The following is a 23,720-nucleotide window of genomic DNA, read 5'->3' on the forward strand; positions in this document are numbered from 1 at the left end:
TTATTGTGCCCGGTATGACCATCTAGAATTTTTGTATCCTCAAGAATTTGTTCAGTCGGCATAGATCTAATATAGGCCTCCATCCCCCGATCTTTTTCTGGGTCAGGAAGTAATGGGAGAAGAATCCTTTCCCTCAATGTTGCGGTGGCACAGGTTCCACTGCACCTAGCTGGAGAAGGTGAGCCACTTCTACATGAAGTAGGTGCTCGTGAGAGGGGTCCCTGAAGAGCGATGGGGAAGGGTAGGAGAATAGGATATGAATGGGATAGAGTAACCGGACTGAACTATTTCGAGGACCCAGCGATCCTGTGTAATACGCTGCCGGGCACGTTTGAAACTCTGGAGGCAGTGGCCAAATGGGTAAGTAGGCTGTGGAATCAAGGAGTGGTCGCACAAACTCTTGACCAACGTTTGAAAATTGTTTATTCCCAGATGAGTGGGAGGTGGTTGCTTAAGCTTGATTTTTGTCTGCGCTTAGGGGGTCTAGAGCGATTCCTATTTGTCATATGGTTTGGGTTGAGGCCGAAAATGTTGTTGTGTGCATGGTCTTTGGTAAGGTTGGTATCGTTGTCTCCTGGGAAAAAATGGGTGAATACCCAGGGCGTGCAGTGTTGCTCTAAAATCTTTCATAGAGTGAAGTAGTTTGGTGTTTTTTTTGGAAAACAGTTTGTCTTTATCATAGGGGAGGTCCTCCACTTTGGTCTGCAGATCTTTAGGGAAGAGACGGTTGAGAAGTAACTGAGGGGGGTGCGGGATACAGGCCCTCAGGAAGATTTCAACGAGATGGGAGATACCAACTGAGTGCCTGTGTCCTGACCAGGCACTGCTACAGAAAATCTCCAATCAACAGCACCGAGACACACAGACACCTAGAGTGGAGCACCCACAGGGACAGCACTCAAAGAAGAACAATGAATTTCTTCAACATGTTAAGGATAGTCATCTTTTTTCCTCCCTCCACCCCCAACAAACAGCAAAATTCATAACTTATTTTAAAAAGTCCACAGGAAACCCTCAAAACACAGGACACAATGAATATCAAACTTTTGGGAACTTTATTCCAATTCCGTAATATTTGCTATTGTATTATTCAGGAGTTTGTAAACTGTATAAATAATGATGCTACTGTTTCCAGAGATCAATTTTAGTAGTACTAAATAAATGAGTAATGTAACAGTAAACATTAGCTTCGCACTGCAAGAGATGTACATAAAATGGAAGCCTTTTTAGAAAGGACATTGGCTTTTATTGTATTTTTAGAAAATATTGGATTATGAAAGATACAAAATCAGTTGTAATTATTTCACTTTTTTACACGCTGTATGCCATTTTACTGATAAGGCTTTACAATATCTTGCCCAACAAATTTAAAAGGTATTTTTAAACATGCCTTAAAGTATTTTTACAAGTTCAAAATTGAGTATTTCAACTGAAACAATATTTACCTGAGAATCCTATATCATAAAATTGCCATTCATTCTTAACTTTAGCAAGTTGATGATGTAGCCTATAGAAGTCCACATGCAACCTGTAGGTCTATTGTATTAAATAATCAAAAATGTATTTAGATGCAGCTGGTTAGGCAATGAACTACCTCAAACTTTTCAAACCAGGCTGGTATTAGAAAATGTTGAAGTTTAAGCACACAGGATGAATTTCACCATACTACACACAAAACCAGAGCTGTTGGTTTTGCACTGGGAATCCTGAGGGTTTGTGGGATAGAATTCAGACGCCAACCTATGAACAGGTGGCAGCAATGTAGCACAACACCTCTGTGGTGGCTATTCTAGCCTTAGGACTTAAGTGGTGGTCACTGCTGACCCCCAGTCCCAACAGTTGTCGTTTTGGCCCACTAGATATTCGCAAGACCCTGGCCAGCCCCAGATAGCCCAACCAAATGGCTTTAAAAAATAGATCATTCCTATTGATAAAAATCTGACTATGAAGTTGCAAACCCATGATTTAGTCTCAATTCATTGTATTATGCCATTTTAGAATATGACCTACTTTAGAATGTTATATAAAGGGCCCTAAGTTGTTAATGTAAGTAGAAAAATGTGGTGGCAAAACTGACTAATCATGGGGCATTGGGATAAGAGGGCTAGTGGGTTGCTGGAGAAGACATCACGTGATCTTCATAAGTAAATACATTATAAAGTCACAAAATATAAATGCTAGTCATTTAAAAAGTCTCCTCTCAATAATCTGAAGGGAAAAGATACCCACAACCAGTAGAACCCACATCATCAAGTTGTATTGGAGTAGTACTTTTTTCTAAAGTTCAGTTATTTTAAACTTGCATATCACAATGCTATGCAACACTAAAAAATTCGTCTTGAAAAAACAAATCTATCACTATAGATCTGAATGAACTTGAAATCACCTGGATATGAGGTAGTGTATTTACTTGTATTACATATGGTTATTAGAAGTACTGTTGAGATTTGTCAACTCTTTTATATTTGGCCAATGGTTCATAATACACTTTTATAATATAAATCTTATTAATGCTAAATTACCTATATAGAGAGAGCTTAAATCAAGCACCTTATCAGAAAGGGTTATGTTTTAGTATCCTGGAGGCAAAAATTCTGTCTCACCATAAAATAAGATAAACCTGCAAAGCCAATATTTACAGTCGCAATTGGAGCAAAAGATGACCTTCCATACATGCACACCAACATAAAAAGGTTAATGTACACTGAGGTAGAAAATGAATTCCATTGGCTTGTACAAGATTCTTCTATGTTTTGTTATGTAAACCAGCAAAGTGAATTTTTTTCTATTGTGAGGTTCGGTACTTAAAATGTCTGGTATCAGAACAGCAGCTAAGCAATGAGGGAATATTTGTATGCAATTTGCCTCTAACACAAGGCGAAACAAAAAAACCCTACAGCAGGGATTATTCCTCCCCTCCCCCCATTTGTCTTATTTTAAAGATTGGGTTTATTCTTTACAAAATAAGTAATGAACAAAACCCAACTGGCTCATTTTCTTTTTATACTTGTAAAAGGTTAGAATTAAAGTACAAGCCATTGAAAATGCACTGAAAGTTATGTTTACCCATAAAGGTAACCTGATTAAAAGTTATTTTCAAACACATCCTCACTGGTCCCAATGACTGTAACATTTATAAGCCATCCTAGTCTTTCAAAATACTTTGTTTTCTGACCCTCATATGAGACATTTTACAGGGAAGCATAAGATCATCTGCTAGCAAGTCATTGTACAACAAGAATAGATTTTTGAAAGTATCTGGGGTCGAGATGCCACAAAATCAGGAAAGTAGTTCTAGTACTCCACTAGTCATCATGATGCTGGTATCCTAATCCAACTATAAGTAATCCCATTTATTTGCACTAAAGGGCTGAGCGCTCGTACAAGCTTTTAGAGATGGACGCATTTCTTAGAGTGATGTAAAATATTATGCCCCGAAATTACATAAAATAAAGCCAAAGATCTGCTGAGTAATGTAGATGGACAGATACTAGTTAATGCACTTGCAAAATATAAAGTTTTGCCTTTCCCTTCACTTAAGGCATTTTATAATAATGCTAAAACCCTTACTTTAAATCCCATAAGTTTGAGGTTGGCAATCACAAAACAGATTTATTCATCTGTAGTGCATTTGTCAGTCATCTGCTGACAGAAATCTGTGATACCACCACCCTGTCCACATTGTTCCACAAGTAAAGTTTTCTCCGATGTTTTCATAGAAATTGGACAGAGTTCCTGCACTTGATTATAAGTGGTATCAGATGTGCCTCTTACACATGGATAGCAAGAACTCTGTTCACTGGCCGACACAGCACCTGAAAGCCCACTTGGTAATTCTATACACAATGGGATCACAGGCTTGCCATCAAGAGCCGTTCGTTCTCTCTCAGAAATTAAAAGTGAAAGTGGACAATCCAAGGTGGAATACTTCGCAAGTATCTGTATTTGCTCACGACTCAATGCCGCTTCCTTACATACTTGCTGGCAAAGTCCAGTCAGATTCTGCTTTGTCTCTCCCAACGTTGACAAAATGTGATCTCGCTCCTTTAGCAAGCTCGCCTTTTCATTTTGCTGCAAAGAGACACATGGTTATTGACTCTGTACATTTTAGTGCTCTGAAATCAAAAGTATAGTTTTACTCTTCACCAAAGCTGAAACAAATATTGAATCCAATAGATGTGTATTTTGTTTTTCTTGGAAAAAAGATAACATGTTAAAGTGATGATAAAAAGCAACAGACTCAAGTGTAGCTTTTTTGCAAAGAGCTGATTTTGATTTGAACTTTACAAAACTCCACCTTTTTACATTTAAATAAAAACTATTTTCACCTGAACAAAATGCTAAAGTTTCAAAAGTGATCCCAGGACAATGTGTGAAAGACGTCCATTCTCAAATAATTTCACATTTTCTGAAAAACATTTTTCAGGCTTTTAGAATTTAATCTTTTAGATCAGTCCAAACAATGAAGTTCTGAGGTCATATTTCATCGGAACTATTTTGCACAATTCTATCTATAATCAAATTCCTCTACAGAAGTTCTGAATAGTGGTCATGTGGAGACTGAACTATGAAAAAAGCCTTGCAAATGAAGAATTCCACCCTTGTACAATTTATGCCATCACCTTAGTGATTCCTCAAATGCTATTTGTGAGGCAGCACTAATTTTAATTTATTCTTATACAAGTGTTTAAAGATCTCAAAACTTGACAGCAGAAAAATTAAGGTTTTACTTGAAAAACAGAACCTACAAGTGAAAAAAGCTAATTCTTATTTAACATATTGCATATGCATGCCAAAATTAGTCATCACTATGGTCATGTAATTAAGATACCATGTTTAAGGCAATTACTACAGGATCAATAAAATTGCTAAATGGAGTGATCTACCAAAGTAGTTATGTTAACAAATTAAACATTTAATACCAGACACTATACTCTCACTGAGGCCAGTATTCCAAGAGATAAGTTTAAATCCAGATTTCACACCATATTGTGTACCTCTGTGGTATTGTACCTCTCCTTCCACTTTGTGTAAGTAAATGTTTCTGAATTGGGGAATGTATGTCTTCTTCGTTGCCACTTCCCTTTTCAGGGCTGGTGACTTCTATAGCCTTTGTGACTGTTGTGCAAATGGAACTGGGGAAAATATGTAGTGAGCGTAGGTGGATAAAGCAGAGCACTCTGTAATCCTAACCAAAATATCCTCTCTGACAAACTGTCAGTCAATACAGTTTCAAAATACTGTCTGGAATGGTGTAACAACTGTGGAGAACTTAAACAGAGGATGAAGTAATAATGGACAGGAGGAGACTGGTACTATTTCTGTTGCTGTACTTAAGTACAGAAAATACACTGCTGAAATAGTATATTAAGTGAGGATGCCAGTTGAACATTTGGGTTATTGTATTTATTCACTGATCATCCATAAGCATAATAGGTTGTCAGACAGACACAAAAAAGAATGTTCCTGCTCTGAAGAGCTTACAAAGTAATTACATATATAATGCAAGAGTGAATTTACAAAAACTGGGAGACTGAAGGGAAGACAAGGGTTATTGTAGAAGATAAAATTATTACAAACCTGTTCAGTTTCTGGTATTCTTTGAGATGTGTTACACAGGTCACGTGTGCACACTAGCACGGCAAAGCAGATCTTTCTCCCACAGCAATAATTTTGGGACAGCACATGCGCACTCTGCATGGTTATGCAGCAAACCTCTTCGAAAGAGGACTGATCAAAGTGCATTGATGAACTTCTTACTACCCTCACTAACAAGAGCTCTGTAGTCCTCTTTAGCATTATCTAGCAACTTTAGGTCTAAATTGGATTACATAACAGTTTGAGGATGTCATAGAGCTTGATTTGAAATTCTAAATTGTAATCTCGATAATGAATAAAACCTCTCCCCCAAACTAATCCAGTTTCTTTGAATCTGTCTTTGGGAGTAGATTTAGATCATCCTTGTCTCACCTTTTTATGCATGGCCATTGTTACCAAAGATCCTGTGGCTGGGTACAAATAAAAGTACTCCTATCTCTGGGAACAAACTTGGAACCTCTTTGGTCCTTTCGACAATAAGTGTCAGACAAGGGAGGGAGGGGATGGATTGCCAAAAGGATTTTGGTAGGTTCCAACACAACCTCATTAACAGGTAAAGTCACTTGAGCAGACCCTGTATCTCCAACAGAGATGGCTATGTTTTTCTTAAGTTTCTAATACATCTTATGAATGTCTGGAACTGGAAAAGATGATTCAGAGACAGTGGCATCATTGGGAAATGATGAGGAACTGTTTAATGGGGGCACTATAGAGTCCACCTGTTCTGCCATCTGCTGAAGTGCTGTACCAAAAGAAGCAGGCACTGGAGAAATAGATCATCTGCTTGGTGGGTATTTGGATCAGTACTGGGTAGAGAACATTGCCTTCATGGTAACAGACATACGGCACAGAGTCTGGAGGAACCACAAAAGATTCCAAAAGGGCCACTGCTGTACATGATATGGTACTTGGGCCAAGCCACAAAGTATCCCCTCCTAGGACCTGCTATTACACAAATGAGGGTGCTGAGACCAAGGATAAATGAGAAGAAGCATATGGCCTTCTGTGATGGGATCCCCAAAGGTAAGAATCCACCCTTAACTTTGAAGGGTAAGCATAATCTGAGGGCCAATGTGATGCAACACTGGACAGCGGTCCTGCTGAAGGTATTGTACATCTGCTCTGTTAAGAGCTTCTGGTCACTATGGCACCAAGTGCTCTGTCTCTAATGGTGCTGAATAAGTAAATGTTGAAGAGATCCCCAGTACCAGAGCTTGTGTAGCAGGAATAATTGGTACCTGAACTTCATCCTGCATCAATGGTGAGTCTAGCACAGACAGGGAAAAGTGGTTCTGGTTGCCATGTATGCTTCAGGAGTCATCAGTACCAAGGGCATAAGATGCATCGTAGGTGAAGTCGATATCATAGAAAGTCTGGAAATGGAAGCAGTCTCGACAGTAACACGTTGTATGCTGGAGTCAATGGCTCTACATTGCTAAACTACAAATGGAATATTAGGGAGCACCTAGCTGGAGCTGGCTTAGCTCTAAACCTTAGTACTGGTTTTCTTCTTGTGTGATTCTGTTGATCATCTAGCCCTAGAAGATGAAGAGGGCTTCTTCTAGCTAAAAGAGATCTAAGTACTCTATTTCTGCTGCATGTGAAGTACTGGAGATAGACAATGGCAATGAGGAGATGCCACTGAGCGTAGTCGTACGCTCTTAGATCAGTAGAGTCAACCTCCATGTACTGAGCAGCAGGATTCTGGATGTGCGTGCATGCAAAGTTGCTTCCACCAAGAAATGTCAAAGCTGAACTTCTCAATCCTCGTCTTAACCTACCTACAGATAGGGCACTTGTGCCTCACGTACCCTTCTCCCAAACACTTTAAACAGTGAGAGTGGGGATCGCTGATTGGCATAGATTTGTTACAGCAAGAATAGCAGAAAAATCCTGGGAATTTAAGCATGCCCCAGTACTGAGCTTAAAGCTAGAAGGAAACGCAACAATTTTTTTTTAAATGTACCGTTAATTAGAACTATGCTAAAACTACCTATGTACTACTACTACAACATTTAGAAAAACTTTCTCTAAAGAGAAATTGGGAAAGAGCATAACTAGCTCAAACATGCTCTGAATGCTGACAACAGGCAGTGAGAAAGAATTAGGGGGAGCACTGGTGTTTAGGGCTCTGTGACCCTTGATACCTTCGCCCAGCAGAGCGTAGTGGGCACATGCACAACCCCAACAAGTTCCAGTGTGGGAAAAAAATCTCTGGTTTCAGTGCACTTGTGCTCACACACAAAGTGGAATGAACATGTGCAAGCACTCAAAGAAAATGCACTTATTCAAGCTACGTACATATTCATATGGTATGGAGGGCTCAGATAATTTAACAATGCTTGTGGGGTTTTTGTTCATTTTGTACTAAATTGTGACTGTTTACGGGCTTTTAAGATGGATGGTGGAAGTGGAGGCTACCAGGGTAGGAGAGGCTCAAGAAACGGACATGGAGATGGCAAGGACTGACTGATGGGACAATTAGGATGAGGGGAGGACACAGAGGAGGATAAGAAGAAAGAGTGGAGAAGTAGGAAAAAGCAAGTTAAATGAAGCAGGTGGCAGTAAAATCAAGTTGTGATTAACCTGGAATTCTCCAGATGGTAGAGATGGACTAGGCTAGAGGCAGGGGGCTATGTAGATTAAACAAGCGTAAGACTTAGTGGTGCAATATAATCGGTTGATGCAGCTTTAAACAAATGAATTTCTCTCCAAAAAACAAAAAAAACCTAGACTACATACCCTGTTTATCCACCAGCTCATATGCTACATTGACTCCTTCGTTCATAAACAATTTAAATATTTTTAAAGTTTTACTTCCATATTCTCTCCTTTCCTCCAAGCTTTCCTTTTGCAACAGAGCTTCAAACAGCATCCTTCACTACTATCTCCCTGAAAAAAACTGATGAACTCTTTAGTGGTACTTTGCAGGGAAGCAGGTGCTGCCAGTCCTTCCCACGTCAGCTAATCAGTAACAGTGTTTTGCTGCCCCACTTCCACTAGTTAACAGAGGGAAGCAAGGCTGGCAGGAGCTGCTGCTTCCTTTCTGAAGTCAATCAATATACACACATCTTGTGTATGCTGAGGCACTTAGTTGCATATTGTATTGGTAAACTGATGTGGACTGTTACTTAGTACTAAATCCTATATCTCCCAAAAATATTTCCAGTTAAGGTATTTTTCTATCTACAGTGAATACTAATTATTGGATATAACCAATATTTTAACTAAGTTAGAAGGAGCTCTTCCAAATTAGCAGCACTAGTTTTAATTACCAACATAAAAATACCAATTAATTTTGAGGTTACCTGCCAGTAATTACTGCTCAGAGTGTCACATCCCCATATTCAAACTTGTGGAACTGGCATCTCCTGGTATTGAGCAGCAGAATCTTCTGGAGATAAAAGTCTGCTGGGAATACTCACCCTTTCCTTTCCTGCAGAATTCCAAGCGTACAAGAGGTGGTGGCCCCAACCACATCTCAGTTCCTTCCCTAATTTTGGAAACCTTAGCCCAAGACCAAAATGAGGAAAGTGGGTTGGGAGCATGAATATACAGAGGCACCATTCCTCAAGTACAGTTACTGGAAAGCATCCTCTTATTCGCATGGCCTCTGCATATGCCCACTGGTTGGAGATTAGCTAACGGTATAAGCCCCCCTTGGAAGGTGGCTGAGGAGTTCTACGTGAGTAAGGATGGCAAGACTACCAAAATATACTTTAGGTTAGGACTGCAGGACATGAAATAACTGCAATTTCACTTCCCTTCTCCCAGATCATACTTCAGCAAGGAACAAAATTTTTACTTCAAACTACAAACAGAGTTTTCAAGAAGAGTTTTGCAAATTCTGTGAAAGAGACAGCATGAAGGCATACAATGGATGCTATCATTGTATTAGCTGAATGCTACACTGGCAAGTGTTGGGGAAAACACACAGGCTAGCCCGCGCAAAATGGAACTGGGGATGAGGACACCAACCATGTCACATTTCCCACACAGTCTACAATATTATAGAGGATTGGCCATCTCCAAACTCTGTGAGCTGTAGCTATGGGTATGAAGAATGCCCTCTTTCACAGCGGTATAATATTGCACATCTGAGGTTAACTGCACCTCTACCCGCTTTAGGTCTCAGACCTCAGCCATCCCCTCTCCATAGGTGAGGATCCACATCCCTCTTCCTCCAGACAAGGGATTTAGGTTTGCATTCTTCCTGAAATTCACTACGACTATCCCAGCAGTTCTGTCCTTTTTTCAGCACCTACGGCTCGCTCTCTTAATGGGAGACATTGTCAAAGCCTGTGATGAGCCAGCTTTCACAGTTCATTGCAGAGATAACATATAATAAAATAAGCAATCTACATACATACTAAGCTTAGCAGGTGTCACCCATCTTCCACATGGAGACCCTGGCAGGTTCCAATCCTTCCAAAGTGGTTTTGTCCTCTAAGTTACAATCTCATGTCAGCTTCTGGATCAAAACCAGGGCCATGCAGCCGGGTTAGAAAGACTGTTCCTACAAAAAGTCCTTTCTTCATCTCCTGGACCTCTTGAACCCAGTCTGAATCCATATATGTAATTCCACCCCAGGTATTTATACTTCTCTGGAGTGGTTTACCTGTCCTGGGATCTGCTGTTAAACCCCCACAACTGATTTTAGTTCCTGGGGGATAGCACAGTAACCCTCTCCATAAAGAAAAGGAGGACTTGTGGCACCTTAGAGACTGTTAGTCTCTAAGGTGCCACAAGTCCTCCTTTTCTTTTTGCGAATACAGACTAACACGGCTGTTACTCTGAAACCTCTCCATAAAGCTACAATACAATCCCCAGTTCACAAAAGACACACACCACATTTATAGATTCAAAAGTTTATGCCTAATCCCTTGGCCATGTTGGGCCATCACAGTATAACAGGTTTGTGAAGTATCCATGCTTCCAAGATCTCACATCTGTCACACATGGTACAGATACCACCTTGAAAGACAGCAGACCAGAGGTTCCAGGAGCTCTGCAACACAAGACTGACCCCAAAGCAAAAACACACACACACAGAGGGGAAAATCCCAAGGGCAGCTAAACAAATACATCTGCCCCACGGTACCCACAACATAGCAAAGCACATCGCTTAGAAGAAATTTAATTTCCTTTGCTTTGCTTTGATGGCTGGGCCAGTACTTCATGCAATGCCCCCAGTGGAACATGGAGCAACTTTCACAAAACTTGATTATAAAATGAGTCAGGACTGTTGTCCCAAGTAGGAGGATGGAAGCTGAAATCACAACCCATATAGCCTGGTAGAGTTCAAAGTGTCAATAGATAATGTTCAAAGCAAGAGATTAATTTAGTCAAAAAGTTCCTATTTTTCAGTAGCAGCCACCAGACTTCTGAAGAATTTGTTCTCATCAAGCATTTTGGCAATCAAGTAGTTAAGATGTCAACCTGAGAATATTGAGGCTCAGATGGATTGTTTTACCCCCACCTGAAGACAAAAGATTCAGCAAATTGGAAAGTGGGGCAAACAGACATAGGGGTTTTGAAGATAATAGCCCTGACCAGGCCTTGGCAGTTTTAACTTGCTGACTCCATACTGACTGACCTGCAGATAGATCTCCTGAACCAGTGGAGGCAGGGGGAACCCAGAGGAACTCCTAATTCCAATCCAAGAAAGGAGAAATTGCCAGTGACGACGGGTTACATCTGACCCTGAAGCAGAGCTGGAGACAATGGACCTTCTCGTCAGTAATAAAGAAATCTAGTCAGGACTTAACTCCCATTGCATAATACAGTGCCAGACTCCAGCCCAGAGTTACAAGGTCTCAGCAGGACTTTCCCTGAAACTACAGCTCCCAGAAGCTACAGAACAGGCACTGAAACTGAAAGCAGGGAGATTGGCCTTTGCTCTTAATGAACCTTCTACTTGTGCCACCGAGGCAGCACAGAAAAGGAATGTGCCTGACTTGAACACAGACAAGAGCTGGACTGTGGGTGGGAAGGCGAAGGAACAAATTGGGATAAGGGGTGGAGAAGATACAGGACTGGGAAAGTGTTATGTTGGAGGGGATGATGCAGAAGAGTGTGACCACTACAGAATACTCCCCTTCAGCATCTGGAATGAAACTCAAGATTTCCAAGACTCATCATTACTCTGCTTTTAGCAAATATCTATGAAACCCTTTGACAAAGTGCATGTGTCTCAATCTCCTCTACTGCTGGTTTACACAGAGGATGACAACCTAATACTGCGATCAGTTACTTCCTTAATTCAAATAGGAGAGGTCTGTGCAGTGGATTTAAAGGTTCCAACCCTGCTGGTGACCTATAGGGGTGTCAATATTTGTCATGATGGAGTTAGTTTTTTTCAGTATGTTTAAAAGATTAAAAAAAAAGGGGGGTCATAAGGAGAGTTTATTCATCTTGTATAGTAATAGAGTTCCAGATGTGTCCCCTTATGGGAGCTGCACTTCAGGTGTGCAAGTGCCCTGGGCGACCTTGAACAAAGATTTCTGGTAGCAGTACCTGTTTGGCCTGAGCATGTACCCTACATTTGAGGGTGAGCTACCCTAACTTCCTTCTCCATCACAAAGTCCCACCGAAGAAACTCTTAAAGGGGAAGGACATGGGTAGAGGAGCACCCATAGGGACTCATCTCGAGCAACTGCAGTTACTGCACAAGCTGAGTAACTATTCCTTTGAGTAGTGTCCCTATGCATACTCAAATTCAGGTGACTATCGAGCAGTCCTCACAACTGGAGGAGGGAGCTTCAGAGCCAAATCCATGAGTAAAGACAAGACTATTTCCAAGGGATGCATCTGATTTAGAAGAATGAACTATCACAAAGTTTGGAAAAGGTATGTACTGAAGATGAAGGTGCAGCTTTGCAAATCTCCAGAACAGGAACACATTTGAGTAATGACAGAAGTAGAGAGAGGCCTTGTGGAATGGGCCAACACCATAAGAAGAGGTTGTATAAACTGGAAGATTGATAAATACAACTAGAAATCCACCTTGAAAGCCTCTGGACATTGCAAACCCTACAGACCTTTCAGAAGTAGAGACAAACAATCTAGAAGACTTTCTGAATGATTTGGTTCTGTCCAAACAGAAGGTGTGACAATAGAAGGCATTTTTATGGAAACATGCTTATGAACGTATATATGACATAATTAGAATGTGTTTTATGCTACTACATATGCCATGTAACATATCTCGGTAAAAGTTATGATCTACTGAATCTATTAATCCTATTTGTATGCATGTATCATTTTTGTATTTGAAGTTATGAATACTGGCTGCATACTTGTTTGATTCTAAGGTTTTAGTGAAGCAGTTGGTCAGCTTCATGAGAAAAGATTATTCTCAGTAAGTGCCCTATCAAGAAACCCTTAAGCCAACAATGAACTTGGAGACACCAATCCACATCTGGGCTTTTCCAGGAATGTGGCCTGGCTGGTAAGGAACTCAGTCATGCATGGACATGTGACTGCCCAGGTGACTCCAAAACTCCATTTTGTAGATGGACTTTGCATAGGAGAGAGGAGGGGGTCTCCACCCACAAGAAAAAGTCTATTAAACCCCTGGGAGACCCCTCCATTTTGTCTTCAGCTGGCTAAAGAGAGCCTCTCCACCCACAAGGATACCTGAAAGAAACTGGAACAAAGGACAGTAACTACAGGGGGTGTGAGTGATTGCTGGACCCAGACTAGAAGGAGACTAGTCTGTAAAAGGAAGTTTACTGGGTGAGGATTTTATCTGGATTCAGTTTTATTATTGTACTAGACTCAGACTTGCATGTTTTATTTTATTGTGCTTGACAATTCACTTTGTTCTGTCTGTTACTACTTGGAATCACTTAAATCCAACCTTCTTTCTTTAATAAAATCACTTTTTACTTATTAATTAACCCAGGGTATGTATTAATACTGGGGGGGGGGGCAAACAGCTGTGCATCTCTATCAGCGTTGTAGAGGGCGAGCAACTTATGAGTTTACCTTGTATCAGCTTTATACAAGGTAAAATGGATTTATTTGGGGTTTGGATCCCATTGGGAGTTGGAATCTGAGTGTTAAAGACAGGCATACTTCTGTAAGCTGCTCTCAGTTAAGCTTGCAGTTTGTGGGACGTTGTTCAGACCTGGGTCTGTATTTGTGGCCGGCAAGCATGTCTGGCACAGCCAGGCAGAGTTCTGGAGTCCCAAGCTGGCAGGGAAGGCAGGGGCAGAAGTAGTCTTGGCACATCGGTTGGGGGTTTCTGTGATCCAACCTGTCACAGAAGGCTAACGCCCTCCTGACATCCAAGGTAAGACTAGTCAGGACTCTGCCTTTCGTAAGTGGCTTTGGGGGAAAAAAAAGACAGGAGATGGATAACTTGGTTGAGATGAAATTCAGACAATAGCTTGGAGGTAAACATTTCACATGTGGTTGTAACGATACTTTGTCTTTGAAGAATACTGTAACAAAGGGAGGGTGTCCCCTGTTAACATCCCTATTTCCCCTACTTTTCTGGCAAATGCAATAAAAAATGGTTACCTACCTTTTCGCAACTCTTGTTCTTTGAGATGTGTTGCTCATGTCCATTCCATTCCATTCTAGGTGTGCACATGCCCATGCACGATCAAAGATTTTTGCTTTAGCGGTATCCGTTGAGCGCCCCCATGAGTGCCACGCTCATGAGTCAGTATATCAGGCTTCACCAGCCCTACGCCCTCTCAATTCCTTCTTGTCAGCAACTCCGACAGAGGGGCAGACAGGAGGGCTGTTATGGAATGGACATGAGGCAACACATCTCGAAGAATAACAGTTACAAAAGGTAGGTAATCATTTTTTCTTCGAGTGCTTGCTCGTATCGATTCCATTCTAGGTGACTCACAAGTAGTGTCAGTGGAGGTGGGCTCAGAGTTCATGGTCTTGCAGCATGCAGCACTGCTCTGCCAAAGCCAACATTGTCCCCGGTCTGTTGGGTAAGTGCATAATGGGACATTAACGTGCGGACGGATGACCAGGTAGCAGCTCTACAGATCTCTTGGATTGGCACCCGAGTCAGGAAGGCCGCTGATGATGCTTGCCCTCTAGCTGAGTGCGCCTTGACTATTAGTGGTGGCACTTTTGCTAGCTCATAGCGGTAGTGGATATAGACCGCGATCCAGAACAAAATCTCTGCTCCCCCTCTTTGCTGGTTGATGTACAATATGCAGACTACAATGCCTGTCATGATTTTGATGGATGTGCTCTTGATTAATGGCAGAAAGTATAAGCAACCATTCCTGACCGCCTTCAGCTCCAGGAGGTTGATGTGTAAATGAGCTCCTTGTGTTGACTACCTGCTCTGAATGCTGTGCATCTCCAAGTGTGCTTCCCATCCGAGAAGACTCATCTGTTATGGTAATGATTGGAGGATGCTGAACCAACGAAACACCTACACAGATGTTGTGGGGATCCTTCCACCAACTGAGGGAGTCCCATCTTTTTGAGGGACCAACACCAGTCTGTCTAGACTGATCTGTCTGGAGTATAAATTGTTCTGGTCCACCCCTGGAAGTGGTGGAGATATAATCTGACACGCTGTGTCACAAGGCACAAGCTGCCACGTGTCCCAGTAACTGAATACAATTGCTTGTGGATGTCTCTGGGCTTATTTGAATCTCTTCCACTAGATTTGAGAGAGTCATGAACCTGTTCCTGTCTGATTGTTACAGCATTTAAGGAAGCTCTTATGAACGCTAACCTTTTAGTACTGGTGCCAAAGTGGACTTTGATGTTGAGCTGGATGCTGAGCTAACCTGAGAAACAGGGACAGTGCTGAAAACTTCATTGTAAGATCAGCCTTTGATCAGTCAATCAACAAGATATGGAAAAGCTATTGTCTCCAGCTGAGGAAGGTAGGCAGTGATAACTTCCAACACCTTGGAGAATACCCTTGGAGCCAAGGAAAGACTGAAAGGAAGAATCTGATGCTGGAAAGGGTCTTGACCCATTATAAATCAAAGGAATCTCTTGTGAGATGGATGAACTGCAATAGGGAAATAGGTGTCCTGGAGGTTGAGGGCTGAAAACCAATCCTCTGATGGAATCAGAGCTGCCAGAATCACCATCCTGAACTTTTATGCCTTGACAAAAATGTTTAGCAGTCTCCACTCCCGCATCCCTCATTATTTTTAGGACCATAAAATACCCTTCACCTGTGCTGAGGTAGAACTGGTTCTATCACTCCTAACCAAAGGAGGGAGATGATTTCTTGTCTCAGCAAGTATTTGTGCAAGGGGTCCCTGAGAAGGGATAGGGAAAGGGGGTGGGTTGAGTGATAGATGTACTCTAGATGGAGTAATCGGATGTTATAATCTCCAACTCCAGTTTGTTTGATGTAATCCCGTCCTATGCTGGTTAAAATCAAGAGAGATTGTTACCAAAGGAAGGAAAGCAGGTAAACTGGCATAACTGAAGGATCAAAAAACAGCACTGTTCCAGAGTGTAGACTAGTCCATCAAATTGACATTTCAGTGATGAAGATAGTTGAGTGGCCAAAGCAGATGTAGTGGGTGGTCTCTTATGAAGCCCAGCCTCTTCCTAGGAGGCTTGGCACATCTGCAGAACTCCTAAAGTTGGGCAGGGTGGGATCACTGCATTTGCTAAATCTTCATTTGTTTGCAGATGTACAGATCTCCGAATCTTTCAACATGTATGGCAAGTCATCAGTTGTCTCAGAGAAGAGCTTCAGTCCATCGAAGGAGAGATCTTCAACAGTATTCTGGACCACCCTAGGAAATCCAGAGAGTTGAAGCCAAGATGGTAGATGCATCATGACAGCATAGACGAAGTGAACTGCGCATAAGCTGACCCTTGGCTATGCTGGCCTGGAAGTGATCACAATATTCTGCTGGAAGATGTTCAATGAATGACGTGAATGTTGAATGACTGATATGATCATATTTTGCAATAATGGCTTGATAATTTGTGATCCTGAACTGTAGGGTCACAGATGAGCAAGCCTTACAGCCAAAAAGATCAAGGAGTTTTTTATCTTTGTTGTAAGTGTTCAGTTTAGCATGCTGCCATCTGTCATGTTCATTTACATCTTAGCTACCAAGGAATTAGGTGAAGGATGAGAAAAATAATAATAAGCTTATCAATAGTGAAGCAGGCATGCTGACACTCCATCTCAGTCAGAGGTAATTAAGAAGAAACTGAGGGTGGTTTGCCTGTACAGCCCTATATACCCTTGGTGAAAGGCATGACAACATGTTGGTGCATGTGCAGTCCGAATGAGTACTGCTACCAGAAATCTCTGATCAAGGCCAGGTGGGATTCACCAGCACCTGAAGGGGAGCACCCATATGGACACTATTCAAAGAAACAAAACTGAAACATGAGGAAATGAAGATAAGTTGTACTCACATTGATTTTCTTGCTGCGAGAGCTTTAGGTCTCCTATGCTTAAATGCAATTACTGCATTAAATCAACATTACCCTTTAAGAGGAAAATATATGGGCAACTGAAAAGAGACCAAACATCTACTCTCAGTTCAGATTTTATTATATCTGGGTAAGAAAGTTAGTAAAAGCATCCAATCAGTTTTGTATATAGTTTAGTTTACATTTAATTGTTTCTTCTGCTTAAGGTATTTCAAGTAAATACAATGCTATTTTACAAAAACACTGTGTAATAGATATGTCCTTGAGTAAGATTAAGTCCATTTACAGAAGCAAACACTAGCTGTGTACGCTATTAGCTCTATATTGACTTGCAGTGACATTATGGCAAATATTCAGTGCCTGCTTTGCCAGACATATCTCAAGTATTTTGTGAGTGGCTGCCTTTCCTAAATTATTCTAACAAACACAGAACATGTAGGCCAAGTTCAGCATCCTTCTGAGATTTGGCTTGATTAACAGATCATTTAGGTTACAACAATCACCTCAAAACTTCTTTCCAGGTTTGGCTGCTACCAGCATTCCTCCCTCAAACAATTCAAAGTCCACACTCTGGATTCTCTCTTATCTCCCTTATATTTAATAGGGTAACAGGTCACCTGCCTAAGGTCAACCAGCTAAAAAGGTGGGGATATTTCAGGCAAACACTGCTTGCTTATTGTAAAATTAGTCTACATTAGGGCTTAATTTAAATATTTATATGAACATTAAAGTTTCAATGGCCTTTTCCTTTTAGTCTATCTTTTTCAAGATATGGCAAGTGAAACTGAAAAATATCTATTACTTTTTCAATTTGAAGTCAGAACTGAAGGGAAAAGAACAAGCCTATCACCCTACACAGTTTTTTCCAAGTTGACAAGAGTAGAATGTTTATTTGTCCTGGGAAGGGAGCAGAGCAGCCATGCACTGATCTAATAGTGGCCTCCTACATCAGTACTTAATCTGAGGCCATCAGACTACTACAATGGATTTATAGGAAACAAACACTAACTTGTTACTGCAACTTACTACTGCAGATAAGAAGCTGCTCACTGTTTTGAGACCCACCTTACCTCTCTTGCTCCTCCAGTAGTCTTAAATACTGCTTACTACAAGGGAAGCTCATGTTTATGACACACAAAACTCAAGAAGCATCTCTCCAGCCCAAGCTAAGTGTCGGCTCTCACACCACAAAGCTCAACTCACAGTATATGTCCAAGCTGTGTGCTACTCAAGGTTGGGATGTCAGTTGACACAGTGGAGCCTAGACATGTGCTGTTAGCTGATCTTTATGGTGTGAGAGCAGACCCCCCAGGGGACCAAAAAAAAAACTAGCTAAAGTAAGGAGTATCACAACTTACAAATTATTCCATATAAAAATTCTCAGCAACTTCATTACACAGACTGCGAATCACTGTTTCAGGAAGTAACTAACTACATGGGAATACATAAGTCCTTGTCTGTGGAGTCATGGGACAAAAGAAAAAAAAAAGTCATTCTGTAGTTTGATTTTTTAAATCTTTTAAATAAACATGCTTCTTCAAGGAAGCCTATAAACAGTTTCTACCCCTCCCAAAGAAACATTAAAACAGATTACAGAAAATATGAATTACAAATCCAAACAAAAGTTACAGTACCAACAAGGCTTTCGGTTTTGGTGCTACCCAGCTACATAGTGTCTATTTAGACCTGTAATTTTAAAGACAATATACCCTGTTTTGATCTATAGAGTGCCTAATATTTTATTTAATATAGCATCAGTACAGCAACATTAAATTACTGTAGGAAAGTGCTGTATGTGAACAAAATTTTCAAAGTTGAGTGCCTAACATTAGGCAGCTAAAATCACACTTACTCCACATTTGACCAAGCTGTCTGACCCAAAAAAACAAAACCTAATTTGAGGGATGAGTCAGATCTCATTAAGGAATTTTCTATACATACCAGTTTTTCAATTTCAGATTCAAGATTCTGTATGCAGTCAAGTTTTCTCTTACGACAGCGCTGTGCAGCAATTCTATTTTTACTTCGTCTTCGGATATCATGAATACAATCCAGCTGTTCAGGAGTCAATTTGTGCATTTTCAGAAATGACTGAAAGTCATTTCTAGAAAGTGAAATGATCCTTTGTGAATTAAATGGCAGTTTTACCTAAAATATAAAATATAGTTTTGAACCAAGGAGGAAACTGATACAAGCAAAATTAAAATTAGCTAAACTGGACAGGTTTCTCGAAATTAATAAAACACTTACAAAAAGCAACTTCATTGGAAGAACATGAGCAGAACTAGAACACCAATATTAACCAGAGGCGCAAAAGCAATGTCATCACGTTTGCACAGTCACATAGATAAAATCCCGAGATTTCAGACAGATATCTTGATAGAATCCAGTAGATGTAATCCAAAGATTTTGCACATTTAATCTCAGGTTTTCCAAAAAAATATTAATTAAGAGTAAAATTTACTTCTGTGCAGTGGATCACAACATGTCAGGTATCAGTTAGTGCAACGATTCTCAACCTTTTTGGGCTCAGTACCCATTTGTAAATGTTTATGTCCTGTCACAACCCAGTAAATAGTCTGGGGGTCAAGGCCCCCCATGGGGTTGGGTCCTGCCCCGCCATGGGCCCACAGTGGCATCTCCTATGCTGTGGGGCTAGCTAGGCTTGGCTCTCAGTGTTGCAACCTCCAGCGTTGCAGTGCTGCTCAGGTTTGGCCACACCCACCTGACTGGACCAAACTGGAGTTGTGGAATTGTGACCTGGCTCATGAGGTTGCAGTGCCACTCACTCAAATTTGGCCGACTTAGACTCCCTGTCATCATGGCTAGGCCAAATCTGAGTGCCCAGCCAGCCCTGGGGGACAGGAGCCATAGGAGCTACCACACAACCCTTTGAAACATTTTGGCAACCCAATTTTGGGTCCCAAACCACAGGTTGAGAAATCCTGAGTTAAGAGCTTCTAGAGGCGTCCCCCAGCATAGTCTGAATTTCACCCTAAATCATTAGCAATATATAATATTGCATATATATTTTACATCTATAAATGTGTATAAAATTGTTTCTATTGTAAGGGTAACTGGTTGCAACTCCTGTATTTAGGTTGCTTAACACTTTCTATTATTATATATAGAATTGAGCCTCCCCCACACTATGCATGCTTGACCTTTGGGGACAGCAGATGCCACAAATATGCACACATACCAACATTATAAGGCCTGTCACCAATGCTTGGTTCATGCTGAAAGCCATCTTCATTTTTCAAATGCAATATTTATATTTTAAAGTAAGCAATAAAGAGAATATATGCAGACTTAAAAATAAAAATGTCAACAATAATATCAGCTTACTTTCACCTAAAGAACTGAATGCAGGGAGGGAGTCTTTCAACGGGTTTCTACTACTACCACCAGAGACATCATTAACACTAAAGAAGCGGATGGAATGCTGCTCCAGACAATAATGCCATTTACCATTCCATGAATTTAAGGAATAGGACACATTCAGCACTGGAGTTAGCTAGTGTAGCTTCCCCCTTACTTTCAATGCAAGTTGTGCACTGCTTATATTGGGAGGGCTGAATCAGTTCTTAAATCCTGAAAGGTAAAACACTTCTTTAGAGTTCTATATGACAGCATCATATTGTAACTTTAGAATTTCTAAAAATCATATAAATTTCCATTTTTTCTACATAGTCTGTGGAAATTGATTACTTACGACATTCAGCTGAACGTAAAAGTTTACCATATGAACAAAAAAACAATGCATTGAGAGGGATGGGGAGAACAGAACAGGAAAAACAGGAGTGCTTCACTTCATCACAAAAACAAGCATTAAGCAATTTCTGCAGTTGAAGACAGATAATATATAACCAAAGCAGCAGAAACATGCACAATATAAAAGTAGTCTGGAATTATACAGAGTACAGCTTGTCAAAAACCACAATCCCCACCGCCCTTCTAAAAAAATATTTGCCGCCAGATTGCAACAAAATCCAAGACTTCAAAGTTTCCAGTGGAATGAAAATTCCAAAAAGTTTTTAATATGAAACATTTTGTTCTGGCAATACTTAATCATTTTGACACTTACAGTATATTTTAAAATGTATTTAAGTCAAAACAATTCAATATCAAACAGATGGAAAAGTCATTTCAGTTTTTTCCCCATTGAAAATTTTGTCAAAACCAAACATGTTCACGCAAAATATTCAATTTTAACTAAACTGTATATTTGATAGAAAATTTTTCCTTAGGAAAATTATGCAATTAGCTCTATAACCGACATGTCTCCTCTCATCTTGCACATTTCCACACACTTCAGAGACATTATGAATTTCAATAAACCTCCTTTAACAACCTAATTATTTAAAATTACTAGCTGTATTCCCAACAGATTTTTTGACTATTTTAGACGGAGAAATAAAATGGTACTTTCCCCCTAGTGTTTTGAAACCAAGCAAGAAAACTGTCTGGAACTAAGAGGGTCTAGAATTAGATTTCAGAACAGAGCATACAGATGTATGGAAACAAAAATATAGCCAGAATGTCCTCACCTCACATTCCTGTTCTCTTGCTGAACATGACTCGCTGTCTCCCTCAGTGTCAGTTTCAGAGTCTTCTCCCAAACTTATCACACAAGTATATGGACATTGTTCTTGTTGTGGTTCCTGGATATAATCTCCACTATTTATCTCTGGGCTGTTTGAGCATACTTCAGTACCAAGATTACTTATAAATGGGCAGTTGACAGAGTTCAGAGTTGTAAAAGTTCTTTGAGAACAAGGTTCAGGGCTCTCACTGAGACTGATACCTAACCATGGGCATTCTGACTTTTTTCCTGAATATACTGGTTCTGAGCATTCTTTTGCTGTTGCAGGTGACAAACGCATTTGACAAGCAGTCTCTGTATTGTAAATATCACTCCAGAAACCTTTTGCTAGGTGTTCAGCTACCTCTCTCTCCACACTGCTTCGGTCACTAGTTGATGTAATGCTTATGTCTTCTCGAGTGCACAAATCAGACTTCAAAAGCGAATCATCTTGATTTTCACTGACTGGTTTATCATTCCTAACTACAGTACCTGTCACAGTTTTTTCAGCTACAACTGTGTTTTGCATACTACTGAAATTCAAGTTGCTGTATTGCTCATATGCATTTAGAAAAGGTGCAGAATAAAGTTCATGAGGTGCAACAGAAAAATTTTGGGGAAAAGAAGCAACATCTGTTTTCTCCATAGGATATGAGATACTCTGAGACACAGATTCTCTCTTCAATTCCTCTTCTTTCTCCCCCTCTTCCATTTCTACCTGAGTCTCTTCACATTGTGAGACCAGCTGCACAGCTGTGCACTCCTGAGCTTTTCGTATGGCATCATTAAATGATTCACTCTGATGAATGGATGTAGCTGATGTTACCTGATCATCTTTAATACTGGAACCAATCTCTGCAGTATGGACTTTGTCACTCCCAAAAGCTTTCTGGAACTTCCTATATTTTGGGCATAGGGAAAACAAGCCAGAAACATTATCTTTTTCTAAATATGCAGGATCGCATGTTTGATTGGTATTATCTTGGAGATGAGGAGATACTTTTGCATTTTCTTCACCTTTGCTGAGCTTTGAATTAGGAGTTGCAGTGTATCCGGTTTCCAACAATTCCTCCACTTCGTCATCTATTTCTAGGCCCCCATCATCCACAAGGGCAACGTTAACGTTTGCTTTCTCACAGCGTGAGGTACAACATTTCTTTCTAGGGCATTCCTGCTGGTCTGCTTTACAGTCCAAAAACTTGAATTTGAGAAACTGGAAGCAAGATTCTTCAATGTTATGTACTCCCAAAAATTTTGCACACTTGCAAACTTCAGACACATTGTCTTTATTTAAAATAAGTTTGGCAGTATATGCAAACTGAAGCAAAGGAGCAAATCCTTTAAGTGTCACCTGTTTGGTTTTTTTTTGTTTTTTTTTTTTTAAAAAAAGAAGAAAGAACAAACATGTTAGTATGGCCCATTTCTTGTAAGGCTGACACTTGACACAAACCACAGTCTTGTCACTCTTATATAAGAGGTCAATATGAAACGGACTCAAATCTTCCCTGCCCAATGACATGCGAGCTACTTATCCTGGTCCTACAACTGTTTGCTGACAAAGATTTGGCGTCTGGTCTACCTGGGCTTAAGACAGCAAATGGGGGCTCCTATCACAGGAACATTCCCTGCTCGGTCACGTCAAACAGGAATTAATGAACAAACAGATCCAGTCCTGTGGGGAAATGGTGAGCAGAAATGAGGAGAGGAGAGAAGGTGGTTTTCCTTAAAAAGAAATTAACCAACACTTATATCTAGCCAACTTCCCTTAAAAATCCATCTTTGATATGACAGGATTTTATTGTGACCCTTTTATAGTAGCGTTCTACTTCACAGTGTTAAAGAAATTGATAAATTCCAGTATATTACTATTCCTCAAAGATTAAAGTATCACTGTTCACTGAAGAGCAGTAAACAGATGCAAAAGCAGGATTATATTTTCAGGTTTCCTTTCAAAACGCAAGGTACTCCAGGATAATTTACTGGCAAAGTCACTATACTCCTGACATCTAACACACTCCTTTTTAAATGCAGCCGCCATTATTCATTCACAGTCTAATGTGTTACGGATTCTGATATCAGTCAATAATAGTAATTTGGTCATAACTGGTTATTTACTCCTTTAGTACAGGGT

General features: G+C 40.4%; 1 protein-coding gene across 6 annotated transcripts in view; it reads right to left on the reverse strand.

Annotated features, from left to right (window-relative positions):
• Positions 1–1,102: 1,102 nt before the first annotated feature.
• The window catches only part of BACH1 (BTB domain and CNC homolog 1), a 42,507-nt gene continuing 19,889 nt past the window's right edge, over positions 1,103–23,720 (reverse strand). For 5 of the 6 annotated variants that reach the window (XM_084628605.1, XM_084628602.1, XM_084628606.1 and 2 more), the window contains 3 exons: positions 21,555–22,940; positions 18,946–19,152; positions 1,103–4,071 (listed from right to left, as the gene is read on the reverse strand). In XM_084628605.1, the coding sequence (XP_084484731.1) occupies positions 3,613–4,071; positions 18,946–19,152; positions 21,555–22,940 (2,052 nt within the window). In that variant the 3' untranslated portion in view covers positions 1,103–3,612. The remainder of the gene's footprint in view (positions 4,072–18,945; positions 19,153–21,554; positions 22,941–23,720) is intronic. The other variant, XM_084628604.1, reaches the window with a different exon arrangement.

Source organism: Lepidochelys olivacea (assembly GCF_965140295.1).
Source record: "Lepidochelys olivacea isolate rLepOli2 genome assembly, chromosome: 1".
Classification (NCBI taxonomy): Eukaryota; Metazoa; Chordata; order Testudines; family Cheloniidae; genus Lepidochelys; species Lepidochelys olivacea.